Genomic DNA, 18254 nt, shown 5'->3' with positions numbered 1-18254 from the left:
CATACTAATCATGTGGATGAATGTCGCTCAGATTAGATTTGCGCCTTTTTCTCCTCCGAGTTCTTTCAGTAATGGATATATGTGAGCAAAGTCCAGAAGTGCTGCTATGTTCTATAAGGACATCATTACTGATCATCTTTATTTCAATTCTAGATTAAGGTGTTGGCTATTGGATTCCTCTGCTATATAGTTGTTCTTTTTCTTTTGAAATGGTGAGGATTTGTGGAGAAATATATGGTGGTTTATGGATATCACATCCCTAGTGAAAATATCACTACTAATCCAAGGACTTACAATTTATTTCATGGAATACTTTGCTATTTATTCAATATTCAAAAACTCTCAAAATTGGCGAGTGGGCATTCTTGTTAGCTGATTTCTCTCCACTCTTTCCTGTACATCATCCAATATGAATTTGTAGTTTGTGACAAAAAATGATCCAAACTCATTTTCCTCTTTTTCTATTTTTGAGAAAGAAATAAACTGTTCTGCAAAGGTCACTGGTTTTATTTATGAGAGAATAAATGAGGTCAATTAATGAAGTTGCTATCCGTTATTAAAATGAAAGCATTATTACTTCTAGATTAGAAAAAAATTATCCACTTGTGCATCTATTCTTCAATATGTATATATATTTATATGTACACATTCATATATACATATGCATACATCATACATATGTAAATTTAGGGTAATTATTTCACTCACATCAAAAATTTAGGTTATTATTAAATGAATTCTTAGAAAAATTTTCTGATTTTCTTTTTACAAGAAAATATTTAGTATAAAAATCTTTGAAATATGCCACTAACATTAGATGAAATTTTCATTTAATTAGCTTACTTTTTTTTTTAACCTCAAGAATATTGGCTCTAATTTTCCCTCATTAATTTAGTCATATGCTCAGCAACTCTTCTGGGTGATATGAAACTCTTGGTGTTACTGCCACTTACATTATTATATAATACACCCCCTGTCTCCACCCCCAGATTTGTTCAGATATTCCTCAGAATGTGATAACATGGATAAGATGAGCCAACTTTGTATCCCATGCAATAGTGACTTCCTGAGCCCTGACAACTGCACAGGAAAATCCAACACATATCGATGTCCTCTTGGGTCACTCCATCTCAGCACCTACAATGGAGTCAACAATGTGATTTCTCACTTGCAGAGAAAATCATCTCTCCCATGTTACCTCCTCCCAATATGGATGACATTTCCATGTTCTATTGATTTCAAGACTCTGTTCAGAGATTCCAACATACTCACTCTGCTTGGGCCCAATATCTTTACCAAGGTGTGCAGCACAGTGTTCTCTCAGGAACTAGAAGAGTCCACCAAACAGAGGAGACACATGTAGGTTTAGGCCACAAAATAGGCTTCAAGATAACCTGAGTTTATCCTCCCTTTCAAGGAGAATCTATCTCTGCTTCTGAACATAGTAGTTGTGGTAAAGATATTTAAAAGCCAGAAGGAAAAATATGAGGACCTTCAGCATGGACATATGAAATTATACACATTTCTAGGTCAGTAAAAATTATAAAGGCTGCTCAGACATGAAGGGAGAAAGGCTATGAAAGGATGTGCTTATATGGATCACCTGGGACAAAAACTCAGAGATGAAGGAGATAATAAGGCTGAACAGCACAGTACAGAAGTCCAGGCATTTTCTTAACAACACAACAACTGTACTTATTCCACCTCCATGGATTAAATTCATTATAGGACCACAGTGCTGATGAATTGACACATACAGATTATCAGTGAATCAAAGCTACTGTAAAACTTTCTGTCCTGTATAATAATAAAGAAATGCCAGATTTGTGTTGTGCAAAATTTGTTTGTAAATATATGGAACTAACACTCCAGTGAACAAGTCTTGACTCAGTTAAAGAAATAAGAAGAAAAGAAGCTTTGATCCTCAAAGCTACCATTGTTGTGCACACATGACAGGAAAGCAACTTGGTGATTCTCTTCTGTGTTTAAAACTTATTCTGTTGCCCGACCTAGTTCCCTTGAGACTCAGAATGTGCAGAGTTGCTGAGATGAGGCAGCTGCACAGCTGTGTATAACTCTGCTGCTGATTTGCATGCACCAACAGCACAGCCCAGTGTGCTCAGGACTTCTTCATAGGCTGCTCACATTAGGCAGTAGTCAGTCCAAGTCAGCACACAGCATGGACATGAGGACCCCTGCTAAGCTACTGGGGATCCTGCTGCTCTGGCTCCCAGGTAAAGAAGGACAATGCTAGGGATTAACACAGCTCAGTGTGATCCAGGATGCTTACTCTTCAGGGATGCCTTCTTATAACTTGATAATTAGTGTGGATATTTGTTTTCATGTTTCTGCTTCCAGGTGCCAAGTGTGATATCCAGATGACCCAGTCTCCATCTTCACTGTCTGTGTCTCTAGGAGACCCTGCCACCATCACTTGCAGGGCCAGTGAGGACATTGGGTATAATTTAGCCTGGTACCAGCAGCAACCAGGGAAAGCTCCTAAACTCTTGATCTATAGTACAAATAGTTTGGAGTCCGGAGTTCCATCAAGGTTCAGTGGGAGTAAGTCTGGGACAGAGTACACTCTCAGGATCAGTGGCCTGGAGCCTGAAGATGTAGCCACTTATTACTGTCAACACTATAGGAGTTACCCTCCCACAGTGATACAAGCCATAACAAAAACCTCCCAGGGAAGCTGAAGTGTGAGTCTGGGCTGCCCCAGCTGCTCCTCCTGCTGCCTCCACCTGCTCAGAATGTTGTCAGAAAAAGCCAGTTAATACTTGGAGAGTCTGAATTGTGACATCAGTTGATATTTATGCAACAATAAAATAAATAACGGCTTTTTAAGCAGGAATTACCTTTAATACAAAGAATGGATTCATTGCTTCATATTTTATTCCTTTATATTCTGATAGCCTATTTTTTGTTAATGTATGTATCTGTAACTATTAATGGGATTCTGGGTTTCTCATTATATGTGTATTATGTGCATTGATCATAGTCTTCCATCTTTCTTCTGTGTTCAACCTCCTGTGCTCTGATCCTGTGCCCTTAACCCCATAGAATCACTATTGCATTTTATTTTTTTTTAATTTTGCTTGAGTGAGAAGCAGTATAGACAATGCTCTTTGTTTTTACTACTTTGTTTAACAAGGTGTTTTCTACTTCTATCCATCATGTTGCAGACTATAGAATTTCTTGATTCTTTATGCATATTGTGTATATATATATATATATATGTATATATATATATATATGTATACATATATATATGTATACATATATATGTATACATATATATATATATACATATATATATATATACATATATATATATATATATATATATATATATATATATATATATTTCATGGGGCTTGAATTCTGGACCCTAGATACTGGAAACTGTCCCTGAGATTTTCATGTCAAGGCTACCAGTCACCACTTGAGCCACAGTGCCACTTCTGGTGGTTAATTGGAGATAAGACTCTTATGGACTTTTCTGCCCCAGCTGGCTTTGAACTGGGACCCTCAGATTTAAGCCTCCTGAGTAGCTAGGATTACAAGCCTGAGTCACTGGTGCCTAGCTGTTTTGTTTTAAAAGGCAATGTTTTGCAAATGATTTTCCACTCATGTGTCTTGTGTTTTAGTTAATCCAGACACCCATGTAATTCAACAATATTCAGATTTTTAGGCACAAATTTAATTATCTGGGAGCTCTGTTTTGAAGTTAGGCTCCTTCAATTCTGCTGCCTGATTTAGCAATAGTGAGTCCTGATCTTGTACTGATCGTCCACAGACCACTTTGACCCTTCATCTCACATTTCTCCACACAAGTCACAAAACAACTCTTGTGTGGACTGTCTGTTCACATATTCAGAATCCATCCACCTTCCTAAAAGCAGCAGGGTTGGACCCCTGTGGATCTGGGGAATGGATAATCTGTCATGGAATGATGGTCAAGAGACTAGATCTGAGGAAGAGAGCCACAGAGCCTATAAAATTTAAGCTTTGAATTTTTAGTTTAAAACTTTTGTGGTCATGAGGGTAATATAAATTGAAAAAGATGATTCCATTTTAATTATATCTTTATTATCTTTAACTAGTAAGATAAGAAATTACCATTCAATAAGTCAGATTTGAGTAAAATAATATCATTCTCTCCTGTCCCTCCAAGGAAAGTTGATTCTTTTTTTAAATTCAATTTTATTGTCAAGATAAGGTACAATGGGGATACAGTTACATATGTAAGGTATTGAGTACATTTCTTGTTGAACATTGTTACTCTCTCCCCCATTTTCCTCCCACTTTCCCTCCCTCATCACACCCCACCAAGTTGTAAGGTTCATTTCCAACATATTGTTTTGTGAGTATCACTGTTGCATTATTTCTTTTTATTTCTTTTATTTATTTATTTTTATTGTGAGAATACTGTACAGAGGAGTTACAATTACATGGACTAGATAACGAGTGCATTTCTTATCGAGCATTGTTGCCTCCTCATTGTTTCCCCTTCCCATCCCTTCCCATACTCCCTGCTCTCCCCCCACACCCGATTCTCAACCTCCCCCCTACCAAAGTTGTAAAGTTCATTTTTCGACATAACGACTTGTACGTCTCATTTTTTTCTATTTTCACCTATGGTTTATCCCTTGCTGGCTGTATTTTATTTTGGTACCCTGTGTACTATATATACATTTATCTGAATTAAGGAAGGTAAAGGGAACAACAAAATGATGAGACAAGGGACAAAACTGATGCTTGAATTGTCCTTTCTGTAAGAATGTCTGAAGGAGAGCTATGCCAGAGATCTAATTTCTGGTGATCAAAGGAAGATATCAAAGTGGCAATGTATACTTACTGGGTTGTCAAAATGAGACTGTTTGACATGCAGCTCAGATTATTGTTGTTACACTCTGAGGGCCTAATTGAAATAGAAGATGGCAACTTGAACCAAGACACTGCCCTTTATATAGTGTCCTTTTTGATCCATCAGTTCTCTGCTTTCTGGTGTTCTTAGATTCCTGGCAGCACTTTTCATCTCTGCCCTCACTATCTTCCTCGCTGTGTCTCTGAACTCAGGTTAATAACCCAGGTGATCTGATGCTGATTTTTGTCCTACATAGGGATGGTAAAGGGAAATAAGGAGGAGGCAATAAGAAATGTACTCATTACCTTTTTCATGTAATTGCAACCCCTCTATATGGTATTTTTACAAAAACAAAAAGAAAAAAGAGAAGAAAAAAGAGAGAGAGAACTGGAAACAGCACATCTTGGAGCTTATTTTGATAAGCATCATTTTATATGGTCATATACACATAGCTATTGAACCTTTGTGTTCTGTTCCTAAGAACATACTCCTTTGTTTTCATTGTGTGAATGTTTAGACTATTGTTAAATTATGTCTATATGTAATGATTTGTCTTTTAGTATCCATTGTGTTTACTTGTAGATTTATAGGCACATCCTATGTTACTAAGTGTCAGGCTTGCTTTAATTAGTACAACTTTTTCCAAGTCTATTGTTGCTAATTATAATTTTTATCCAATGTATCTTATCATTGGAGGCAAATAAGAACAATTTTCCGGGTCTTCAAATCTGAAGTGAAACAAGAATACGGGGGATACTAATGCTTTCACCTGTACAGTCAGATGGTACAAAGGAACAGACGGGAATTTTTCCTCAGCCAAGCAGCATTTCTTTCTTCAGCCAAACTCATGCTTTCCCTCATTCACATTGTTCAACATTCTGTGGAAAAGTAGCAAAGAAGTGGTCTCTCTCAGTTAGCTCTGTCCTCTATGCTTTCTTCACACTCCTGGATTTTGTGTGTATTGTTTATTCATCATTTGATGGGTTAGCAATGGGGTGGTGTTACTGGGAGGTGGTAAAAGCACCTAGTTGGAGGAAATACATTTGTGGGACTGTCCTTGGGCCTAAATCTTGCCCTTACCTCTTCCTATATAATTTTGAATTCGTGTTTGCCATGAGTTGAGTAGCCTCTACTATATGGTCCAACATCATGATATTCTGCCTCTCCATAGGCCAAGGAAGCTAAGGATGGTGAACTGAAATCTCTGACACAATGAGCCCAAATGAATACTGTCTTTCTTCCCCTAGGTTGTTCCTGTCAGGTACTTGGGATCAGGCATACAAATACTAGGAACTCACCTATATATTCTGACTAGCAATCTCTACTTTAATCAGGTAACAAGGATCCATACAAAGCTTCAGAAACTAGGCTTTAGCAGATGCTTATTTTGGCTAAGAAGATCTTAACTTGGAAAAAATTATTTAGATATGCACAACTTCTTATCAATACCATGATCTCAGGCCTCAAAATAATAATAGTTTTAGAAACTTGAGTATATATCAAGATTAAACAATTACTAAGCATTTTGCATAAAAGTCACAGAAGTTGAAGCTACACTGGCAAATCATTATCACAAAGCAATCTGAAAGGAATCTAGGCATTGTGCTATACCCCCTTATACTTATGGCTACAAGGGAGGTACAGATAGATAGAACATGGTCTTACCTCTATCTGATAGACAAAACTAAAACAGAAAGGCTAGGTGTATGGCTCACGGAGTGTGGGAGGTTGGGGAAGGGAGGGATTGTGGGACAACAAGGGAATGGGTAACAATGATCGACAAGTAATGTACTCATCGCCTTACTCATATAACTATAACGTCTCTATACAGCATCTTTAAAATAAAATGAAATAAAAATAAAATAAAACAATTGCTTAGCAAGCTCAAGGCTTTGGACTACAAGACCTTTTCAAATGTGTTTCTGTGTTGGGCATTTTGTGACCTGAATTTCTCTATATACCTTGATCTCTAGATGTTGCTTATGAACTTTAGAAGTAACTCTTTGGCCAGTGAGGAAGATCAAACAAAATCCATGTCAGAGGCAAGCTGAGTGACCTGCAATACAAGAGCTCCATTCAGAACAATGGTCATTAAGAGTGTGAATACTCTTGAGCCGGTGGCTCATGCCTGTAAATCCTAGCTACTCAGAAGGCTGACGTCTGAGGATGTCAGCAGGAAAGTCCATGAGACTCTTACCTCCAATTATCACTGAAAAACCAGAAGTGGACATGTGGCTTAAAGTGGAGAGTGCTAGTCCTTAGTTAAAGCTCCATGAGTGACCAAAAAAAGTATGAATTGCTGATGAATATAAGTAATTGGGTTATATGCCAAAAATTTTTGGAGTGGTTCATTGCACACTATTTTCGTTAACAACCAATTGCTACACTTTAGATATTTACAAAACAATCAGAAACAGTAGAAATACAAAAATCTACAAAATATATGAATGAATAGAATACATTTTAGTTCATTTATGGAAACATCCAAGGAATAATTAGTACTATTACCAATATTACAGAATTATATAATGTAATATACAGTAATGTATGGTAATATATAAATGAGCAATAAAATGTGACTTTATATGTACAGTAAAGACTTTTCAAATATCATTAATTTTACAGTTAAAAAATGAGTGGCATATATCCCTATGGGCTATAGGTTTTAAAACATGCATATAGATTTATTTATTGCTGCATACATACATATATATGTGTGTATATTTATAAATATCAAGAGAAAGATGCATCATGTGCAGATACACACACACAAACACACATACACAAACACAGATTATGAGGCATCTGATGAAACATAGCTTAGTTTGTCCAGAGCCTGTCCTAAAGACAGAAATGTAAGAATGTAGAGCATGGAGACTTCTGAGGAAACATATATATTGCTAACCTACATATTGCTAAATAATCTTATTTCTACACTTACCATTTTCATGAAAGTTTCAAGAAAACATATACTTTGGAAGACCCTTTATAGTAGTTCTTCTGCATTGTCAAATGGGTAGGATTGCTTGCAGATTAAGAAAGTGTATTTCTGAACCTGTCTGTGAGAAACATTCTAGAGAGAATTGACTGTGAGAGGAAGATCCACCTCATAGTCCACAGCTCCTTTCAATAGGATGCAGTCTCTTGTGCAATAAAACAGCCAGGAGGAGGAAGGAGAACATTCACTCTGCTTCTTGGGTGACATGATGTGAGCTCCACTGGACTCTGCCCACATGGCAGAGTAAAATTTCTAATCTAAGATTGAAATAATGAATTCTTCCCTTCAGGTTGTTTTTATTAAGGTCTTGTTACAGCAATTAAAAGTTAAGTACACATCTTTATAACATGTTTTAACTGACTTTGACCAATGATATAAGATGGATGCTGTACTGAGAGCATTTGGCATCACCATCTCTGGGTTGCGAGGGATAGCTATTATTTGTAGTGGAAACTTTGGCAATTTGTTAGATAACAAAATGGTGAGGTAGATTTCTTTAAAGAGGGTGTATAAGTGAGGGAAACTAAGTTTATACGCATGATGTGTAGAATAATATCCCAAACTCATTGATTTAGCCTCAAGAGGATGAAATGTGGGTGTGAATAAGGCAGGAGAGCTGCAGGCCAGGAGGTGGGTTCAGAACACTGGTATCTGGGTGCCATATTCTTGGAGCAAGAAGAGAGTGGCAGCTCTTCTCTGCAGGAGGCAAGTGAGTATAGAGAAAGGTTTCCCCCTACGGCTCCATGTACAACTTCTCTCATTTTTTTTTTCATGTTTCAAATTAAGTGTTGTATTTTATTTCTAATAAGTTTTTTATTTTTATGGTGAAAATACTGTACAGAGGGGTTACAATTACATGGGCAAGATAATGAGTACATCTGTTATCAAGCATTGTAGCCTCCTCCTTTGTTTCCCCTTCCCATCCTCCTCCCTGACCCCCCACCAAAGTTGTAAAGTTCATTATTTGACATAACGACTTGCAAATCTCATTGTTGCAATGGGTCCACCTGTATCCCCATTTAAATGATTTGCTTTTCCCCCCTCCCACCCACAAAATATACTGACATCAAACACAGTGAAAGCAGGGGTTATACTGTGGGGGAGGGACATACAAAGCAACAAAGAAACACTCTTATAAATGTGTTAGAAACAATCGCATGAAAGAAAAATAAACATTTGAATACATATCTGAGGGTTCATTTCCCTAACATCACCTTATCTGACCTTTTCTGCTTGACTCAGACATATACTAGATATTGCAAATAAAGGAAACCCTGGGACCTATGTTTCTTTGGGCTGGCTTACATCACTTAATATAAGCCCACGGAATGGGAGAAGATCTTCACTAGCCATACAATGGACAAGGGTCTCATATCTAAAATATACCTGGAACTCAAAAAATTAAGTTCCCCAACAACAAATCCTCAAAAAACAACTGCACAATAAATAAGTGGGCTAAAAATTTAAAGAGAAACTTCTCTGAAGAGGAAAGAAGGATGGCCAATAGACACATGAAGAAATGCTCAAACTCCCTAGCCATAAAAGAAATGTAAATCAAAACGACATTAAGATACTACCTCACTTCAGTTAGAATGGCTAAAATCAAGAATTTTAAAAACAACAGATGTTGGAGGTGATGAGGACAGAATGGAACCTTACTTCATTGTTGGTGGGAGTGTAAACTTGTTCAACCACTTTGGAAAGTAGTATGGAGGTTCCTCAAAAGACTCCACATAGAGCTCCCCTATGACCCAGCAATCCCACTTTTGGGCATTTTCCCAAATGTTTACAAACAAGACCACACTAAAGCTACCAGCACAACTATGTTGATTGCAGCATTATTTACCATAGCTAAGATATTGAACCAACACAGATGCCCCTCAGTAGATGAATGGATCAAGAAAATGTGGTCTATATACACAATGGAATTCTATGCCTCCATCAAAAAGAATGACCTTGCTCCATTTGTTAGGATATGGAAAGTCTTGGAAAAAATATATTAAGTGAAGTAAGCCAGGCCCAAAGAAATATAAGTCCCATGGGTTCCCTTATTTGAAATAACTAGTATATGTTTGAGACAAGCAGAAATGGTCAGATAAGTTGATGTTAGGCTAAATGGACCCCAAGATAAGGACTCAAATGTTTCATTTTTCTTTCTTGCTATTGTTTCTAACATATTTATAAGATATTTCTTTGTTCTTTTGTATGTCCTTCCCTCATGTTATAACCCCTGTTTTCACTCTATTTGTTGTTGATATAATTTGTGGAGGGAAAAGGAAAAACAATTGTTTAAATAGGGATACAGGTGGACACATTGCAACAATGAAATGTACCACACCTTATGTTGAAAAATGAACTTCACAACTTTGGCACAGGGCGAGGAGCGGGGAGGATTGGGATGGTAGGGGAGATGGGAAGGGATGGTAGGGTAAGCAAAGCAGGAGGTAACAATGCTTGATAAGAAATGTACTCATTATCTTGCCCATGTAATTGTAAACCCTCTGTTTGATTTTTTCACAATTTAAAAAAAAACAACTAGCTCAGCATGAACCACTGGTTCTCCCCATTTGTTCCATGTCATGCCTGAATAGTTATAGATTTTCCTTTACCACTTAAGCCCTCCACATGCCCTGGCACCTATGTTTATTTGGGGCTGGATTACTTCACTTAAATATAATTTTTTCCAAGACTTTCCATTTCCTAACAAGTGGGGCAATGACATTCTTTCTGATGGAGGCATAGAATTTCATTGTATATATGTACCACATTTTCTTTTTTGGGTGGGTATGGTCATGGGGCCTGAACTCTGGGCCTGGGTGCTGTCCCTCAGCTCTTCAGATCAAGGCTAGCACTCTACCACTTGAGCCACAGCGCCACTTCTGGCTTTTTTCTTTTCAGAACAGTGAAGGAGGTTGGCATATCTTTTAGGGAAGCTTATAAATCATCATCAAAATTGGTTAAAAAAAGAGCATTGTAGAAGAATTATGTGAGCATGTGGTGCAGAGAACATTAATATTTTAAAAGATGAAGGTCATCAAATCAAGACTCAGATGGAATTCTGGTAGGAAATGGTACTGAAGAATACACTGATTGGGTAATGAGTTACTCCTGGTCCGTTGGTTTTGAAAGAGCAGTGTTATCTTTACACATCATCTTCTCGGACTGCCAGTGTTAAATACCATGTGATCACCCTGTTCATATAACTCTGGTATGATTGTGTAGATTGTAGATTGTCAAATCTACACAATGGGATGAAGTATGTCCACATGCTAATCTGTATGTGGAGACCTTCTTCATTTCACTTTTGCATCACTGTTTGTGAATCCCCATGTTGAAGATGTTCTTTACTAACTGGGTGGCTCCAGTTTCTCAACTCTACCCTTGACCTCATTGCAATTTACCATTTCTGTAACTATATGAATCATATCTCCCAAATACAACTTGTGAAAATTGCTTTATTGGTGGTCATGCATATAATACTAGCTACAGAGGAGGCTGAGATCTGACGATTAGAGTTGGAGATCAACTTGGACATAAAGACAATGAGTCTCTGTCACCAGTTAAACACCAAAAGGTTGGATGTGAAGCTGTAACTCATTTGGCACACTATCACCCTAGAGCACAAAAGCTCACGGACTAAGTCAAGCCCCAGGCCTAGTACACAAAAAACTGCTTCACTTAAGATCTAAAAGACATGCAACTTGAAAGACTATACAGCTTAAGAAGCATAATGAAGTTAAAGTAGAGTTGAGTCCTCAGGCTAGAGAACAACTCAGCTTCTGAGAAGGAATAGTTTCCATTAACAGATGAAACAAATGTCCTCTAAAAGTTCAGAAATAGCTGGCACATACATGCATAATAACCACAAAGCTAGATATGATTCCAGGTATTTTCCTAAAACTAAAGAAGAAATACCTGAGGTGAACTGTTCTAGAGGGAGGCGATAGGGTAGAACATTCAGAAGGGAAGCAATCCAGTCATTTATATGAGTTCACAGGACATCAATGAATGCACCAACGGATTGTCCATATACCTCTGATCATGACACTTTATTGCACATATTTCAGTGCTACCTTCCATTAAAAACTTTGAAAACTGTTCATTTCTCTCTTTCTATCAATACATCTATCTGTCTTTCTACCTACGTATGTATTATCACTTTTATAACACATGTCTGTGTACTAATGTTTATTATTAAACCATATAACAAGGTTCAGGCAAACAACCTGAATACTCTTAAGAATTCTGTGTCACAAACTCCACTGGTACCAGAGTTAGGAACATTTTAAAATTAATTTCCTTTGGAAATGTTTGTCTTTGAGTGACTGATTTAAGTGAAGAAAATCATACCAAGTCATGTATAAGCTGAAAATGTTAAAAATTCTATTTGGGGTTGGGAATTGAGCTCAGTGAAAGAGTGCTTACCTGGAAAGTTCAGTTCAGTCCTCAGCTCTGGGAAAAAAATCTATTCTTATCACAGGCCAACAGAATCATAATGTTTTCTTGTCTCTCAAAACACATTTTCCACAAGCACATTGGACACCTGGGTACTTCAGGTCTGTGTTTTCTCATTGAGATCTGCCAGCTGAAGCTCTGACTCGCACTGCCCAAACCATGTTGATTTGCATGTGCCCAGAGCACAGCCCACTACACTGGGAACTTCTTCATAGGCTGCTCACACTCTGTGCAAGAGAAGTTCCAGTCAGCACACAGCATGGACATGAGGGCCCTTGCTCAGCTCCTGGGGCTCCTGCTGCTCTGGGTTGCAGGTAAGGAAAGATGATACTGGTGATTATTCACCCAGTGTTCAGCTGAGCTACTTGGCTGTTCATGGAGTACTTGGACAGCAGAATTAATTAAACTGCTAATGGCTTTTATGTTTCCAATGTCAGGTGCCAGATATGACATCCAGTTGCCCCAGCCACCATCCCTGTCATCACCTCTGGGAGACAGAGTCACCATCACTTGCCGTGCCAGTGAGGGCATTAGCAAGAGTTTACATTGGTACCAGCAGAGAGCAGGGAAAGCTCCAAAGCTTCTGATCAGTTTTGCAACTACTTTGCAATCTGGGTTCCCATCAAGGTTCAGTGGCAGTGGATCTGGGACAGAGTTCACTCTCGCCATCAGCAGCCTGCAGCCTGAAGATGAGGCAATATATTACTGTCAACAGGGTTATAGTTTACCTCCCACAGTGACACAAGTCATAACGAAAACCTCCCAGAGAAGCAGAAGTGAGAGGCTGGGCTGCCCTAGCTTCTCTTCTACCTGGACAACTGCCTCTACTCTACACAACTTCTCAGACAGACGCAAACTTTAAAGTTACTGGAAAGTATTGGTAGAGAGGTCATGGAGGCATTTGCACACCCTAACTCTCTGTCCTCCTGTGCATCCTAAGCAGCACACAGCTAAGAATGCCTCTTCTGACTTACAATTTGCAGCCACAAAAAGAAAGAGACATTTTAGGAATATCAAACCAGGTTTTAAAAGCAAGGCAATAGAGCTTTAGAAAAGATTTTGTTTTTAGATTATAAAAAAAATCATCATTAAGTATTGAAACATAAAGCAGATTTCTTGATTAAAATGGAAAATTTCTAGTTCATTGAGTGACACATCCATTAGTTATCATATCTATATCTGTATCTATATATACAGATATATGCTATGTGTGTGTGTATATATATATATATATATATATATATATATATAAAACACCCAGTAGCAATACATAAAATAGCAAGTTTATGCAATCCCTGTAACAGCCATGGTCTGATTTGTAACATATTTTATTCAGCTGCTAAGGGCTCTCAGAATACAGAGCAGAGCATAACTTCTGAGACCCCACTCACCTGAGCCTACAGCCCACAAAGCTCTGCCCTTGCAGGCTTTTGTTGGTTGCTCTACTCAATAAGCAGTTCTTTTTTGTTTTGTTTTGTTTTGTTTTTGGTTGGTCCTGGGGCTTGAACTCTGGTCCTGGGTGCTGTCCCTCAGCTCTTCAGCTCAAAGCGAGCACTCTACCACTTGAGCAATAATGCCACTTCCAGTTTTTAACTCAGTTTTAGATATAGAAAATTCTAGATGAAATAGTCTCATCTGCTTCTACTCAGGTGAGGCCTGTTCTGTATGTCAACCAATATGCTGTATTAATGTGAAGAGAACAAGTAGTAGCTGGGCGCTGGTGGCTCACGCCTGTAATCCTAGCTACTCAGGAAGCTGAGATCTGAGGATCCAGGTTCCAAACCAGCCCGGGCAGGCAAGACCTTCAGAGTCTTACCTCCAATAAACCACATGAAAACCGGAAGTGACACTGTAGTTCAAGTGGTAGAGCATTCTCCCTGAGCTGAAGAGATAAGGGACAGTGCCCAGGCCCAAAGTTCAAGCCCCACGACCAAACAAAAAATTAAATAAATAAAAATAAAAATAAAAACAAGCTGCAGTTAGAAGAGCCCAAATATATGATTTATAACAAGCAACTTCTGTGAAAACTGACACATTCCATGAGAAGAGATATAGCCCTTCTGAGAACAGGACCTCCAATGATCTAATCACTTCCTACAAGGAGGCCATTCAGATGACCATGTGGGGTCTTCTGGAGCATCAGCACCAACTTCCTTCTCCACTTGTTCCTCCTTACCATGTGATATTCTGCCGCATGACAGAGCAGAATCCTTGGACACAAGAAGTAGGGACTGAACTCTCTGTGACAAATAAGCAGACACTGGTTAATTCAGATTGGGAATGGAGACATTAAAAGATTTTATGTTAATTTAAGATAACCAGAATTATATACCTACATTTGTCTTTACATAGTTTCAAAAAGGGTTAAAAAACATAACGGTATAGGAGTGGAATATATCTTGATCACTTTCTCCCTTTACTCTCTAGAGGGAAGATTTAAGAAATTCTGTGAGCAATTTGTTGTGCAAATACAGTGTGGAAGATTAACAGGATAGATAATGGACTTTAAAACTCATTACATGGAATATATAGTGACACTTTGAAGTAAAACTTTATAACATTTTTCTTTTATCCTTTTTAATTTTATTCTGTTGTAAAGGTACTGCACAGAAGGGTTACAGTTACATAAGCAGGGTAATGAGAACATTTCTTGTCAAATATTGTTACCCATTCCTTCATCTCCTACCGTCCCTCTACCCAACCCACCCACCCTGAAGTTATAAAGTTCATTTCCAACATAGAGTCCTGTGAGTATCACTGCTGCATTGGTCACCCTTTGTCCTTATTTCACCATTTTGTTATTCTCCTTCTCTTGTCAAGTCATAGAAACGTGTATAAAAGATGCATGGTACCAGAATATAAACAGTGACTACAGGGGATAAGCCAAAGTGAAATTTAAAAAATATATAATAAAAAGAAGGAACTTGATACAGTATATAAACCACAACAAAGTCAACAAAAAAGACATCTTGTTTCTATATCTTGGAGTTAATTTGGATTAGCATCATTTTATATGGTGATATGTACATAGCTATTGATCTATTGTGATAGTCTGCAAGGACTATACTAGACATATACTAATTATTACAAATGAAGGAAATTATGGAGCCCATGTTTCTTTGGGTCTGCTTTTTTCACTTAATATGGTTTATTTTAAGTCTTTACATTTTCTTGCAAAGGAATTCCTAGGGCTCCTTTATCCACGTGAAAACTTTCTGAATAAAGATCCAGAAACACAATGAATCAAAGAATGGATGGATAAATGGTATCATATTAAGCTGCAGAGCTTCTGCATGGCAAACGCCATAGCCAGCAAGATAAATAGAAATCTCGCAGATTGGGAGAAGATATTCACTAGCTCTACAACAGACAAGGCCTCATATAAAAAATATAACTAAAGCTCAATAAACACCCCTCCAAAAAAATCCTCAAAGTAAAACCAGCCCATTAATCATTGGGCTAAAGAATTAAGAGTCTATTCTGGAGAGCAAATAAGAATGGCCAATAGACACCTGAAGAAATATTCACCATCTCTGGTCATAAGAGAGATGCAATTCACAACCTCATTGAGATTCCACCTCACCACAGTTACAAGGGCCATTATTAAGAAAACAAATAATAACAGATGTTGGCAGGGATGAGGCCAGATACTACTCTGATGGTGGGAACATAACGTGATTTAACCACTATGGAACGCAGTATGGACGTTCCTCAAAAGATTAAACATAGAACTCCCTACAATCCAGCAATCCCACTTCTGGGAATTTACTCAAGTGACCACAAACAAGGCCAAATTAATGTTACCAGCACAATTGTATTCCTTGCTACACTATTCACCTTAGCTAAGATATGGAACCAACACTGATGCCCCTCAATAGATGAATGGATCAAGAAAATGTGATATATATATATATATATGTATATATATATATAAGCATATATATATATACATATATATATGCATCTGTATACATCTATATCTATCTATCTATCTATCTATCTATCTATCTATCTATCTATCTATCTATACTGGAATTCTATGCTTCTGTCAGAAAGAGAGCATTGCCCTTTAATCTTATAAATAAATGCATTTAGATCACTATTAGTAGCAGAAAATTATGTTCTTCCTATCAATTCTTTATGTTAAATTTCCTTTGGAAACAGAAGTTCTAACACTTGTAGCTGAGATTCCTGAACATATAAGTTAGTAACTATGGGCATAAGTTGCCACTTTATAAAGCTAAACTGTTCAACTCCCTTGAGGATCCTTGCTGCTGCTGGTGAGTACAGTTTTTCTCTCTAGACCTTCTGCATGAGTTTAAGGTGAGCTGGGAATTGTGCTCATTCCCTTCCTACAGACTGTCTTTGACATGAACCTGCTTATCTTTGGTCTCTGATGATGTTTTAGGGTGTCAGAGCCATGTACCCCCTATCTTCCTTCACAGTGGGGTCTTTCTTTCCCAGTGCTGCAGGAATCAAGGATTTTATTGGTTGTCCCCAAACACAGAGCATATTTGGTATCACTTTTCTTAGAAGAGCAGGCCTGACCTTCCCCTTGGCTCTTCCCACACTGTTGCACTCACCTGGAGATTTGCATATTGCTCCCTAAGGAGGACCTTCCTTTCTAAGATCTGAACTTGCCTTGACCTGTCAACACTCCTCATGTAACTCTTAAAAATGAAGTCCTTATCTCAACTACTGAGGCTGTTAATGCTCTGGATCCCTGGTAAGGGCAAAGGGAGATGGGGAACTAGAGTGGGTGGAAAGGTGAGATCTAAGGGTCCAGTTGTGCCCTGTCTGTGAAGATCTTGTTATCCATGTTGGGACAGAGATAGGTGTGAGAGAGTGAGGAACATTCCAGAAAGAGCTAAAACTGTGCTTGGGTGAAGGCTGCTAGATGAAAATACAGTCAGTGATTCCTAGAGACCTCTTTTTATTTTAGAAATATCTCTATTTATAATCGTTTATACTTTTAGATTAGCAATCAATATGAAATACAAAAACAGGCAACATATATCAAAATACAAATAATATCAACGTGTCTATGTTTGTGAATAACCTTGCATTTCTATCTTATTCTAATTTCAGGATCCAGTGGAGATGTTGTGATGACCCAGACTCCAGTCTCCTTGCCTGTCACGCTGGAAGATCTGGCCTCCATCTCCTGCAGGTCTAGTCAGAGCCTCCTGCATAGCAATGGAAACACCTATCTGAACCGGTACCTGCAGAAGCCAGGCTGGTCTCCACAACTCCTGATATACACAGTTTCCAACTGATTTTCTGTGGTTCCAGACAGATTCACTGGCAGTGGGTCAAGCATAGATTTCACACTGAAATCAGCAAGGTAGAGCCTGAGGATGTTGGAGTTATCACTGCTTCAAGATACACATAAGCCTCCCACAGTGATATATCCCTGAACTAAAATTTCCTTTTAGGCTGTGTGAGCTACCCTTAAGGGTTACTGGTCTTGGGAACTGCAGAGCAGATCATCTGAGTCTGTCTAGGAGGAAGATACTTTGATCAAAGTAACTATGAGTAACTATGAGTACAGATGAGGTTTGAGTGACAATATGACTCCATTCAATCTACAATCATGGAAGAGGAGAACAATCATAGTAGCACAGAGACGAGGAGACTTCAGATAAACCATGAAGCATTTATTGAAAAAAATGCTTTGTGTCTTAATTAATAATATAGTTAACAGGAAATATAAGAATGAAATGTCTTTTGTGATTTTATTCCATTTATAATGAAACTTGAAATACTTCCATCAAGCACATGGTCCTGGCTCACAACTATAGCAAATGCTGTGCTTTCTGTTAACCTGCTGGAGGTCCAGTTGTGCATTTCTTGCCTCTGCTCTATATGTTCCCCAAATGCTGCTTTACCTTCAAGCCCTTAGCAGAGTTTGGTCACTGTCCTTTGGTTAGA

General features: G+C 38.1%; 2 gene segments (V, D, J or C); both read left to right on the top strand.

Annotated features, from left to right (window-relative positions):
• Positions 1-2133: 2133 nt before the first annotated feature.
• On the top strand, positions 2134-2786 carry LOC122116649. The segment is given in 2 exon segments: positions 2134-2234; positions 2359-2786. Coding segments are annotated over 2 exon segments (396 nt in total).
• A 9941-nt stretch (positions 2787-12727) lies between these two features.
• On the top strand, positions 12728-17599 carry LOC122116804. The segment is given in 2 exon segments: positions 12728-13099; positions 17412-17599. Coding segments are annotated over 2 exon segments (552 nt in total).
• The last annotated feature ends 655 nt before the right edge of the window (positions 17600-18254 follow it).

This window comes from Dipodomys spectabilis, unplaced genomic scaffold (assembly GCF_019054845.1).
Source record: "Dipodomys spectabilis isolate Male_0828 unplaced genomic scaffold, ASM1905484v1 ptg000137l, whole genome shotgun sequence".
Classification (NCBI taxonomy): Eukaryota; Metazoa; Chordata; class Mammalia; order Rodentia; family Heteromyidae; genus Dipodomys; species Dipodomys spectabilis.
This window is presented reverse-complemented; position numbering and strand designations above follow the sequence as displayed.